This window comes from Marmota monax, unplaced genomic scaffold (assembly GCF_021218885.2).
Source record: "Marmota monax isolate L192 unplaced genomic scaffold, Marmota_monax_Labrador192_F-V1.1 WCK01_AAM20220418_F8-fsc00020, whole genome shotgun sequence".
Lineage (NCBI taxonomy): Eukaryota > Metazoa > Chordata > Mammalia > Rodentia > Sciuridae > Marmota > Marmota monax.
Genome location: NW_026692912.1, coordinates 22,695,533 through 22,708,530, shown reverse-complemented (window position 1 = coordinate 22,708,530; position 12,998 = coordinate 22,695,533). Strand labels below are relative to the sequence as shown.

At 45.7% G+C, this 12,998-nt stretch overlaps 1 protein-coding gene across 3 annotated transcripts in view; it reads right to left on the bottom strand.

Annotated features, from left to right (window-relative positions):
• Nucleotides 1-12,998, bottom strand: part of Abl1 (ABL proto-oncogene 1, non-receptor tyrosine kinase) — a 122,296-nt gene that overhangs the window by 29,363 nt on the left and 79,935 nt on the right. Inside the window, exon 1 of one of the 3 annotated variants that reach the window (XM_046452028.2) lies at nt 10,809-10,969. The exons of the other annotated variants lie outside the window; for them this stretch is intronic. Within the exon in view, the coding sequence (XP_046307984.1) occupies nt 10,809-10,887 (79 nt within the window). The 5' untranslated portion in view covers nt 10,888-10,969. Of the gene's footprint in view, nt 1-10,808; nt 10,970-12,998 lie in introns of those variants that run through there. 3 annotated transcript variants of the gene reach the window in all.

Genomic DNA, 12,998 nt, shown 5'->3' with positions numbered 1-12,998 from the left:
CCATAATCTTTAATTTACTTCTAGAAATTTAGCCTAAGCAATTAATACATTGATTTCTATATACTAATTTAAAATAACTCAGAAAAGCACAAAAAAGTCTATCAATACAAGATAATTTCTTCTTAAAATAGAATATTTAAGTAGCCATTTAAAATATTGTTGGAAGGGGCTGACGGTGTAGTGTAGCTCGGTGGTAGAGCACTTGCTTAGCTTGAATGAAAGTCTGGGTTCAATCCCTAAAGAAAAAAAATATATTTTTGGGGAAAAAATTCAATGTTCAGGAATATACTCATAATAACAAATTAAGGGTTTATATTACATCCCAGTACATACAATATGATCCCAATTTTCAAAAATTGAAAAAAGACCAGAAGAAACTTATACCAAAATGTGAACGATTTTTAACTTAAGGTGGTGGAATTACAGGTGTTTTTAATATTCTTAACACTTTTCTATGTTATGGCTTATTTCTTACAGTGAAGGTGGATTATTTTAATGATCAGAATACAATTACAAAGCTTAAAAACTTACAAGTGAAGCCAACCAATACTTACATAACTGATAATTTACTGTGAAGCCTACTGTGGGGGGTGGGGGATCCCAGGTTGTCCTGGAAAAATACTGTGCGTTCCCTCTGTCTCCACCTCTGGGCCAGGAGCATACAACTTAGGCAGACTAGGCCCACACAGGAAATTAAACCCGAGTCATGGATACAGCAATGCTTTTCTTCTCAAATGCCATTTGACCCCTTCTATCAAACATTCTGTAGCATCTGGATTAGATCAAAGTTATATAATCAGGGGAAGTGGCCTGGAAAACACCTGGAGTAAGCAGAATGCAAATGCCCGCCCAGAGGGGGCCCTGAATTTGACGTGTGGGTTAAAGAGGGGCTGTCCCTAGTGCAGACAGATGCTGAGCATTCTATGCTGGGATGAGGCCCTTGCTAGAAAGGAGAGGGCCTCCCACTGCTCTGATTCAACAGGACGCTGGGCCATCCAGGGCAGGCCCTCTGTTTCCCTCCCAGCTCTATTCCACAAATTAATGGCCACAGCCCCAGGGGAAGTATTGCTCATGCATGCCTCTGGGTCAGATGTTGAAGTGAAGCCACAGTCCAACACCAAGTCTTCCAGTCAATTCCCAGTCCAGGCTGATGTCAAGCTGACTCACAATGCACGAGTGCCAAGTGACTTGCTTCATTTCATAGTGAGCTATGTTCGTCAACCTTAAGTTGGTTGGGATGGGGCCAAAGGCAGAATGTGCTCAAATCTTTTTTGCTTGGGACACGAACTTTCTGCCAGTCTCACTGTCAGGAAGTCAAGACCCCAAAAGAAGCCCAAAAGCTTCCTTCAAAAGAAGGTGCCAGAGCAGCTCCCCTTCTGTTCTCCTAGAGGATCTTCCAGCTGTTAGGAAGTCTTGAGAAATGAACTTCAGCATCTGCTAGCATTCTGCATTGTTTTCCTTTTTCAGTGAACGCTTTCCGCTGCATCCTTTCCGAGTCATAGCTTAAATATACTTAAGATCTGGATCTTTAAAAATGCCTCCCACCACATTTAAAACTATTTTGTTGTCTGCCATAATGCTAGCAAAAAGGTTTCCATCCACCAACAAAACTCAGGGAAGGCCATCAACTAGCTAGCTGAGCTCCAAGAATTGGTGACATCTGAAAAATGCTCCCTTTAGCTTCAGCCATGAGTGCATCGAGTTGTTTGGGAATCTGTTAAGGGCTGAGCCGCGGCACTCACTGGATCTGTGTGTGCCGGACTTGTTTGGACAGTACTCTAGGAAAATGGTTTGGGTCTTTCAAGTACAATTTAAAGACTGCTTTATATAAAAATAACCCTTTTTCAAAGTTGTGAGTCATTGATGAAAAATGTTTACAGAAGATCATCTGATAAAGCGTATCTGGTCTAGACTGCCAGGGACTGCTGCTGAGGAGGGGACACTAGCACAGAGGGAGGGAGCAAAATGCTCTGTGAACCCCGGCAGCCAGGAGCTTCACAGTCCCAAGGGAAGGGAGTCTTCACCTCCAGGAAAAACATCCTGGGCAGCTTCCCACCTTCCCGTTGGCACAGGTGCCAAGGTCATGGCAGTGGCCGACAGCACTGGTTCCCGTCCACACTTGGGGCAGGGAAGTGCCTGTGGGACTGTCATCCCCTTTACTTCTCAGGCCAAGCACCAAAACCTTGAGGTTTTATTTCTGTTTCCTCAGTGGCTCCTTTGCTAGCGTCCGGTTCAAGGAATCTCTCTAAAGTGAAGGTCTATAAAACAGACCCTTCTAGAAGGAGGCAGGGCTTCGTGTTTTACTTTACTCTCTGTTCCAACTGGTGAGATCATGCTCCGACTATTCTCAAAGTCAGTTTATAACAGTCTCATGCAGCTTTTTATAATATGAGCTTAGAGGGAAAGTATTATTTCCCACAATTTGGACTTGCTGAAAGTCATTTTATCACATTCTACATGGTCCTTCATTTTGCAATTCATACCTTCACTCAGGGCAGTTAAAATTATGAAAAAACAAATAACAAAACCAAGTTTAACTATAGCCTCTGTATTAATTTTATACCCTGAACAAAATATACTCCGGCATCTTAAAACACCATCTGCTTGGGAGGTTGTGGTGGGTGTGCTGAGGCCAAGAACCAAGCAGACCCTGTGCCTCGTGAAGAGATGCAGTTAATGAAAATTTATGGCAGCCCCCCATAAAATGCATGACAGAAGGCAGGCACTGTCCTGCAGATGAGGTGGTGAGGCCAGGACATGGACCTGGCTGGAAGCTCTGATGAGGGGAGCTCCCTGGCGTGGGGAGGGGTGGACCCCTGACTAAGACAGTCACAGCAAAGGCAGAACAACTACCCAGGGACCAGGCCAATGTGATGCTCCCCAGCCACTAATCTGTGCTGTGTGGGACCTCATTATCATCAGCAGATGCCTCGAGATGCCTAAGTTTATAAATGCACAAAATCCTGAGGATTATGATGGCAAACAATTATATTGAAATTGTCCTAAAAGTATTCTTAGAAGCACTTAAGCTTCTTTGTTAACACATTAAATAACAAGATACAGCGGTAACTACAGTCATTTTGAAGGGGTGAGAATTTACACAATAAGCACAACTGTATGTAATAAAAAAAACCCTGCTATCCACTGGCAACGGTCTCAAGTATGGCTAATATTACTGTGGCATGTCCTTAAAAAAGTGGAATGGTAGATTTCAGCAAGAGGTTAGTGAAGTGAACTCTCTATTTCTTCCTACCCAAAGACATAGGGCCCCCGAGTTCTACCCCAGCCTCTGACAGTGGGAGAGTCCTGGGAAGGAGACTGGGATGCACGGTGACAAGCCCATACTATGCAGCTTTCTTTGAAAACAAATGCTGTCTTACTACTTTGGGCTTATCGGCATTATAGGAAGTAAAACAACAGGTTTGTAGAGAAAACTCCTTAAAAAATAGTTATTTAAGGTAGCCCAAGGTTTAAATATTTTCCCTGGAATCTTTGTACATAATATTGTACTTAGCCAGTCAATTAAAACAAAACAAAACAGAATTCTCCCTCTTGAACCTCTGCTCTTGTCAACAGCCTAAGCACTAAACTTTCTGAAGATACAGTCTCCCTGCCTCCCTCAACACAAATACAAAGAAGTAAAAAAAAAGAAACTTTATATCACCTTCTCTCTTATGGAAGAAGTGTAGTTGCTGGAGATGGAGTAAGACCTGTATGAATATAGACACTGTCATCTTCCAAAATCACTTGAAACACCTGTAACACCCATGTCAGAACCTGGTCAGCTCCCACTACATCTCACCATGGTTCCTGTCCCTTCCCTGCCTGACCACACCCTTTTTGACCATTCCACTTCCACACTACCTACTCTCAGAGGGGTCTTTCTAAAATGTCAATCTGGCCAGGTGACTCCCCTGCTTCCAATCCCATTGAGACAGCTCCTGGCCAAGAGGCAAAGGAAGCAGAGGCTTGGGAGCTGGCCCTGCCTGTCATTGGTCAGCCTCCACCTACTAGCGGTATAACCCTGAGCAACATTCAGAACATCATGTGCCCTGCAGGGTAGCTGGTAGTTGGCAGCTAACATGGGACAACTATCACTGCTCCTCAGCCTGAACAGGTCCCGAGAAAACGGCTGGCACTGTTGCATCATCCCACTACAGGGAAACCTTGAGCCTGGCAGGGTCTAGTCTGGGGTGTCTGCACCCACCCCCTCTGCTGTGCATTCCAGGCCCCTTGCAGTTTTCCCCTCCCCTGTTCCCCCCACCTGATTACAGCTCCTTCAGCCCATTGGAGAACTTTCAGCCTGCCTCTGTCACCGCCCTGCCTCCACAACACCCATCATGGGGGTACAAGCAGCTTGGGCTCTGGCATGGACAGGCCATGCTCCAGTCTCAGCACCACTGTCTCCTGAGATGTTCACATCTGAGCCTCCATTTCTCCTGTGCACGACAGGACAACAGAGCAACACCCCGATCAGCTGACAGGAGGGGGGAGAGCTCTCAACAGAACACTTCTGCCTGGAGCACTAAAGTACAGGGCAGAGCAACTGCCCCTCCTCCCATGGCTGTCACCACAATCACGTCAACTCACAGGGGCTGAGACCAAACCTCGGTGTCTGGAGCCCCTGTGCAGTGCAAGGCAGCACACAGCACTGCCTGGCCTGCGCTGAGCACCTGCGTCTGTCCTTAGCCATGGCAGAATATCAAGCCAGAACCCAAAAAGAGCAGCTTCAGAGATGGTGACCCATAACTGGATCGGCAGAAACAACAGGCACTAAAGATGGAAATGTTCCCAAATCTAGGGAAGGCAATGATTTGTTCTGAGCATAATATAAGCCATGGCTAAGGTGCTAAACAAGGTGTAATATAAAAACACACTTCTCTGTGCTTTCAAAAGCAACAGTATTTGTTAGAGACCTCTGCATGCTGAGATTCCCAGATGTCTCCAGAAAGGTTCCAGGAACTCCTGCGCTGGTCACACAAACTGCTTGTCGTGAGCATGAGCCGCCAGGCATTTTCCTTCTCTCACAGGCCAGTCACAACAGATGGAAAGCCTCCTCATTTCGCATTTCCTCTTCTTCCATTTGTTTTCCTGGACTCCTGGGTCCCTTTAGACCACTCACTGGCCTAACTGGGCTACCTAATGGCAAACAATTTCCCCACAGAAAAAGGCAGGGGTAGGGGGCCGGGGCTGGGTGCAGTGGTAGAGCGCATGGCAGGTGTGAGACACTGGGTTCCATCCTAAGCACTACATAAAAATAATAGATAAAATAAAGATATTGTGTCTGTCTACAGCTAAAAAATATTTTAAAAAATATTTAAAAAGCGGGGTGGTTCCAAGAGCAACGCCTCATTCTATTCACGGCCTGCCTTTAAACACAGTTTGAAGGTATATAATGTATAGAGATGTTAGTGAGATTTGAGGACCCGTAATAAAGGTAAGATTAGGTCTTTATAGAGAATTTAAGAGTGAAGAGGTTAAATGGATCTTAATGTGATATAATAATAGCTACTATTGATCCCTTACCATGTGCCAGCACTTCATCTTCACTGAATCCCCAGACCCTTTAGGGGACACTATTATCATTGCTGAAGAGGAAGGAAATGGAAGCAGAGGTTTGACTGATCATCTTCCCTTAGTTCTCTAGCCAGCGCCCTGCCTATCACTGGCTCGCTCATGCAGGGTCTCTGCACCTCCCTCTTTCTCCCTCCCCCTCCTCCCAGACTCCTACCTGCTCCTCCCTGGGCATCCCTTCCCAGGCCTGCCCTACTGGCCACTCTCCAGGGTCTTTGCTGTCTCCAGCCTTCCTTCCCTCCCACCCCCTTTTCCCTTTCCTGTTTCAACCTTGTTGTCTTGTTTCCCAGTCTCTGTCTATCCCCCTCTGTCCCTGTCTTCCTACTCCCCACCCCACCCCTGTCTACTTCCTACTGGTTTCTCTGTCCTTCCTGGTCCATCTCTCTGCCTGCCTCCCCTATCACCATCCCCCAATACACAGCATAACATGTATCTATGGCATGGGCTAAAGGTCTTGAAAACAATCTTTGGAGAGAGTAACAGCTCTCCTCACCGAGAACAAATTCACACTTTCAAAAGTAACCAGCACCAGCACCAGCACCTCGGGAGGCTGAGGCAGGAAGATTGCAAGTTCAAAGCCAGCCTCAGCAACTTAGCAAGGCCCTAAGCAACTTAGCGAGATTCTGTCTCGAAATAAAAAATAAAAAGGGCTGGGGGTGTGGCTTAATGGTTAAGCACCTCTGGATTCATTCCCCAGTACCAAAAAAAAGTAACTAGCAAGTTATTCTTCCTGACAGCTCTCGAACTACAACTTCACTAGGCAAGAAAACAAAATTGACTAGAAGCTGATAATTGTTAAAATTAGACAATAAGTACAAGAAAGTTCAATGTGGTCTGCTTTTGACATAGGCTGAAAATTTTCCATCAAAAGCAGAAAAAAGAAAAAATTGAACCTAAAATTTATTTTGCACACTGTTCTTCTGTGTTATTAACTTTGATCCACCATTATGGAGGAAAAGTTGAATTTTCCAATGTCTTATTTGCTCTTTAGTTCATGTTATATATTTTTAAAACCTCTCCATTCCTATTTTTTTCCCTTTTTATTTCAGATCAGTGATTACACTGGTGAAATTACAACTGACTTGATTTTACAACAAGGTACTGAGTAAAATGAAATTTCGGTTTTCACATATTTAGGGTTGTGGAAATACTGCCTCTAGAGAGGAGAGATTAAATCCCAATCATAAACCAATGGGAATTTTTCTTGCACAATTACAATATTCACCATGGGAATAAGAGAAGGTCAGAGAAAGGGAAAATATTTTCATCTTAAACCAAGGACAGGAAGTATTGATGACTGCATATGCATTAAAAACTTTGGAAACAAACTGATTCATTAACAAGAAAAACTATGGGTGGGTTCAGCTCAATGCTGTCATCACTTCAGCCACTGGAGAAATCGGTAAAGCCACCATTTTAGATTGCTTATTAAAAAAAAAAAATAACAACAGCTTACATATGCTAGACTTTTGTTCTACGTTAGGCTCTGTGTTAAATAAACACAAAATCTCTCAAAAACTCAGAGGCAGAAAATACTATGAGACTGATTTTATAAATAAGAACATGGAAGCTCTGAGAGTACCATGCCCAAGATCACCCAAGAGCATGGAGGCATCTGGGTGTGGGTGGCGGGTCCTGGCACTGCTCCATACACAAGTGCAGGGAACCCTAGGAACACTCCAGGGGGCCCCAGGCTGACTAGGCCTAAAGGATCTCAGAGGAGTCTCATGCTAGCAGAAACACACATTTAGCTTTCTGGTTCCAAGGCATTGTATGACTCATCGCACTGGCCCTCAAAGCAGTCCTGAGGTGGGCTGGACAGAAGATGCTCTCTGTCTTAAGAGTAGGGAAACAGAAGCTCAGAATTGGAGGAAACTAGATTCCCGACTCCAAGGAACTGCCACCGAGTGAAGGGCGCGTCTTGCCCTTCTTCCCTGGCATCCCCAGAGCACTGTCATGAGAATAAAAGAGGATGTCATAAGGAGTTTAGCACCAAGGCCTGTCACATCATAAAAGCACACAATCTTAACATAACCCAAAATGACAAGGACTGTTAGGTGACAGAAAGAGCCTCAGAGTTTCTCTGTTACTAAACAAGGGAACTATGTGATGACCTCAGGAGCATATTTAGAGAGCGAAGCCCAAGTTCTAAAAGTGTGGCTGCAGGGCTGGCACCACAAGCGTGTTGGCGGCAGCCGCTGCGAGGCCGTGTTTTTAAAGTGGGCTCTTGAAACACAGTCGAAGTTCAGGAAGAGTTCACTCACAGGCCATCAGGTCAGAACTATCATGTCCATGTACAACAGGCACGCACAACATACGTAAATACAAGCACAAGAGCAAATAAGGTAAAATGGAAAACAACGAATTCAAAAGGCTAGCGTTCATTCTGTCTTTCACATCTCCAGGGGGAGGAATAACCAGAAAGTAATGTTGAAAGTGGACCCCAAAGATTCTGAAGCTCAATGTGTTCATTGTGAATAGATACTGCTATAATATGCTTTTTCACAAAGTTGGAGATCAAATGTTATAAAAACCTATGTATGTATAAGCTATTTCTAAAAGATACACAGTTTTCCAGAAGAAACATCTTAGTGATTGCCTCTGGGTAGGGAAATGAGAAAGGAGAGAAAATTATTTTTCATTAAATACCTGTTTAGAATTTCTTAAGCGCATATGTGTGTTTTAAATTTAATCTTGATATATTTTACTAGTATTAGGTTTCTGCAAGAGAAAGAAACACTGCCCTAACTTCAGAAATTATTAATTGGAGAATTTCTAAAGATTCTTTTCTAAAATCCACAGTGGATTCCACATGAGTCAAATGGTCACAGTGAGTAGGACACAGAGTGGCTAAGAGCAGGATCCCTGACATGAGTTCAAACCCCAGAACCGCCACTGACTAGCTCTGTGGCCTCAGATATGTTGCCCAACCTTCTAGTGCCTCATTTTCTTCATCTGTAAAACGGAAAGTCACAGATTTCTGATGGGACACATGTACATTAGATCACCTGGAGTTCAGAGACAGTTCTTGGCACTGGACAAGCATTTAACAATTGCTAACTATCTTCATGCTTCCTATTGCTGCTTTGGCCAGCAGGCCTGAGAACAGGTAACATGAACATCAAACTGCATTTAAGGCTCAACTTTCTTTGCCAGAACAATGGAAAACTTGATGTTGTTCAGTCTCCCCCAGGACCTGGTATGGCTGAGACCCACAGTGGGTGTCAATAAACATCCATCGATTGATTTAGAATGTAGTAAAAATGGAAAGCTTGGATTACTTATCCAGATGTTGGCAACTGTTCTTCCCAAGAGACAAACAGTACTTCCAGGCTTTAAGAAACAATCACTGAGGTTTGTTCAATTCTTTCTACTATAAAACAATAATTTCATCTCTTTTCTCTAATTAAATAACAACAAAATAAAAGGAAACTCAACAAGAAGGAAGAATTCCTACAGTGATACCTTCCTGAATGAGGCCTTATCCCCAGAGCAATCTGTTGTACCAGAACTATTTTTTTTTTTTTAAAGATTTGACAGCAGGTCATATACTGTGGCATACTCTTATAATCCCAGCTACTAAGGAGGCTGAGGTAGAGGATCACAAGTTCTAGGCCAGCTTGACCAGTGAGGCTCTATGCAGCTTAGCAGGACCCTGTCTCAAAGTAAAAAATTAAAATAATAAAATAATCAAAAATAAAAAGGGGTGTTGGCTGTAGCTCAGTGGTAAAGTATCCCTGTGTTCAATCCCCAGTAACCAAAAGAAAAAAAAGAGGGAGAGACTGACAGTATTATAATTCATTTTAAGGCATGCTGAAATAAGACACTTTAGGTTTTTTTCCCCCAAAGAAATAATTAAACAAGCCAGGTATGCACTAAATCTCAGTTTACCCTCAGGAAAAAAAATCAATGCCAGGCAAAGCTGTGACCTAAAACTTTCCTCTAGCTCTGCAGTTACAAAAGTCCATTCATCTCTGCCTCAGGCATCCATCTGCAAAGTGGAGATGATAATGCCTAACACTAACTCCTTACAGATGTAAACCACAATGTGTTCAGAATTTTGAGCAACTTGGAAAAAATAAGTGATGTAGGAACTGAAGATGATTTTGGCTGCTAAGATGCCAAGTTTTAGGGACAAATAAACCATCTTCCTCCAAATGCTAGATTTTGTGAGCTCACTCCATCTGGACTGGCCTTTTTTGGGGCACAGAACTCTGAAACTCTGAAATCGCAGAGAGGAAGGGGGAATCATGTTCATAACTTGTGGAAAGAAGGCAAACCGACTTCACCTACATCAGTGGTATTAATGATTTCAGCAGCACATGTGATGCCAGGCAGTCCTGAGCTCAAGAGTTGTAAAGAAAAGAAAAATAGACTAGAAAGTTAACGAGGCCTCCATTTGCTTCTCCTTCAGTTCCAACCACTAGAACTTCAGGCCTTTAGCAGAAATCCTACTTGTTCAACAATGAGATTTACATTCCTACTCCTATTTTGAGTCCTAAATGAAAGCAACAGAAAAGCCAGGTGCCGTCCCCTCTGAGGTACAACTGCCCCTTCTGCTCAAGGCAGCGGGCTGGGACGACGAGTCCCAAAGCACATCAAATTCGTGCTACCCCATCAGCCTCCACTCACTTTTCTTCTGTTGTCACCTTATGGCAGAAAACTGAAGACAACAGTGAAGGAAAATCATAAAACAGTAATGAGAGGAGCTAGAGGAGTGGGTGGTGGGTCGGCAAAAGCGAATGCGCCGGCTCTAACCCTTACAGAAAGACGCGACCTCGAGCCTCCCCTCCCCCAAGCCCTACTCCGGACACGCTAGAGACGCCTTCCTAAAATGTGCGCTGAAAAGCGATTCCTACGACCTCTTGGTGGTCTGTAGAAAGCCTGGGGGGGGGGGGGCAGAAAGGTCACTAAAAATTTTGTAGCCGTACAGCGCGGATCGCGTTGCCTTTGTGCACAGCAGTGGAAACGCGCGACGTGGGCGCGCGAGGCCGTCAGGGCCTGTGCAGTGGCCTTTCTCAAGCTTCCTGGGACAGCCTGCCGCGTGGGGCCGCGGGGACACGCCGCCCGGCTGGCGCGCCCAGGGCCCTCCGGGTGGGAGCGGGAAGGTTGCGGGGCCCGCATCCCGCATCCCGCATCCCGGCGGCAGCGCCCAGGACGGCCGCAGAAAGCCGAGGGAAGAAACGGGGAGGGGGGCGAGCGCGCGGCCAGGTCTGGGCCCGCGGCGGGCTCACCTTCTAGGTAGCAGCTGGAGGACGAGGAGAGCCCCTTCTTGGATTTGCAGCCCACCAGCTTCAAGCAGATCTCCAACATTTTCCCGCGGAGGCGCCCCGCTCCAGGCTCGGCGCGCACCCCGGGCCCCCGGCCCGCCAGGCCGCTTTAGCGCCTCCCCGCGCGCCCGCCCATGGCCGCGGCCGCGTCTCCGCTGGGCCCGGACGCGCCCGTTAACAAAGGGCCCGGGCCCGCCCCGCCCCCGCAAGCCTCCGCCGGCGCCTCGAAGCCTTAACCCGTTCCTGGCCACGGCCACGGCCACCGCCTGCTAACCGCGCCCCCGCCCTCGACGCGGCTGGCACTTCGCCCCTGCCCGCCCCGAACCGCCGCGGCTTTCCCGGGCCATCCCGGCCCATTTCTGTTCATCAGGGGAGCCCGTGCAGGGCCTTTGGAGGTTCTTTCTGGACGCTGGAAGCACAGTCCTGCACTTGACGCCCACCCTGGGCAGTGCAGCACTCCCGGGCACCACTTCGGAAACCTCGCGCATCTCCTTGATGGCATTAGCCGTCCCCAACCTGCCCCCCTTCTGACGAGTTCCACTGGGCGCAGTGCCAGGGCAAACCCCATGTCCCAAGAATGTTGGTGAAAATGCAGATTCCTCTGGAATTACCAGTACTAGTCATGCACATTCAGGGAGCATACTATGATTAAGGCCAAATCTGGAACGAATGGAGAGCTGCAAGCCACGGGACAACCACACAAAATACAGGACACACGGCTCAAACCAACCATCCAGGCATGGAGACAGCTGTAAACAGAGGTTGTTTAAAGTGAAGGGAAATTAGTCTCCCCATGCAGGGCCTGCATCACTTTTTTCCTCATTTTCTGCAACAGGTAACTTTCCCGCCTCTTTAGGGAGACCAGGGGATACCACTGTTTAAAATCCATTTCATTGCTATGCTGGTTCAAAGTTTTTATAACTCTAGTTAGGAATGATCATAGGCAATATTGTAACAAAGTAGCAACAATCACAATGTGTTACTGACACAAACGCAGAAATCTAGAGCAGTGGGAAGCAATCAGGAGCCAAACCACAGCCAACAATTTAATAAAATTCAACTAAGTTTCAATAACAACAGGAAAATACATTTACTTAATATTGTCTGATATCTATATTGTAACCAGCAGAAAATTTAGTTCACGTCTTACAGCACCTAAACAGTAGGAGCTGACATGCACTGAGATCTTACCATGTGCCAGTCCCTATAGCTCCTATGTAAGAATCATGTTATATACATCACTGCACTACATTTGCACCATGAAACTGAGGAAAATCAAATCATTGTCTTGCTTTTTCATGTGAAAAACAACGAAGAAGAAGGAGGAGGAGGAGGAGGAGGGAAAGAGAGAGAGAGAAAGAGAGGGGGGGGGAGAGAGAGAGAGAGAGAGGAAAGGAAGAAAGGAAGAGAGTAAGAAATTGATTGATTGATTTGAGGGAGGTTGCACCTTATCCATAGCTGGAAACAGGCAGAGATGGACTCAAAAGTGAAGGGACCAAGTCTGCCTGGCTCCAAGGATCAGGTGCCTGACTAATGGATTAGGTTGCCCCATTCCCACTAAGAATCTGTCTTTCAAGTGGATCAAAGCGTTGGGCTATCTGTATCTTTGATCAGATAACTCAGGTTGTCACTATAGATTTTAGAAAAAACTTTGGTTAAGAGAGCCCGGCTACTTGTTAGCCTGTCCTGTAATGATGAAAACTTGGATACCTTAGGTACACTAGGAATGGCTAAGAAACAAGATCTTCACATAAGGTTCAAGACTGGACTGGACCAGACTAGTGTTTGTCACAGGGGTTTTCATGAAGGACATCATTAACTTTTCAGAGGGGTTCTGCCAATTCTGATCCATGTATGAAATGAATTTGTACTGCACTGTGTAGACCTACTGCTCGTGTCTGGTACCAGATGAGGCCTTGGAAGCACCCAAGAAGGCACTATTGGGACACTGTTCCCATCTCCTGAAGACCCAGAACTACAGGGCCACTGGGTGACAGATGCAGTGACTGGATGCTATCTAGAGGCGGGAAGACACTGTCCTGAGCGTAGTAACTGCCAAATTAAGTTTAGTGTTGTTTTGAACATTTCAACCTCCACATGTAAGCCCAAAATAACATTCAGAAGGGCGCCTCCAATACAAACAGGCTAAGAAAT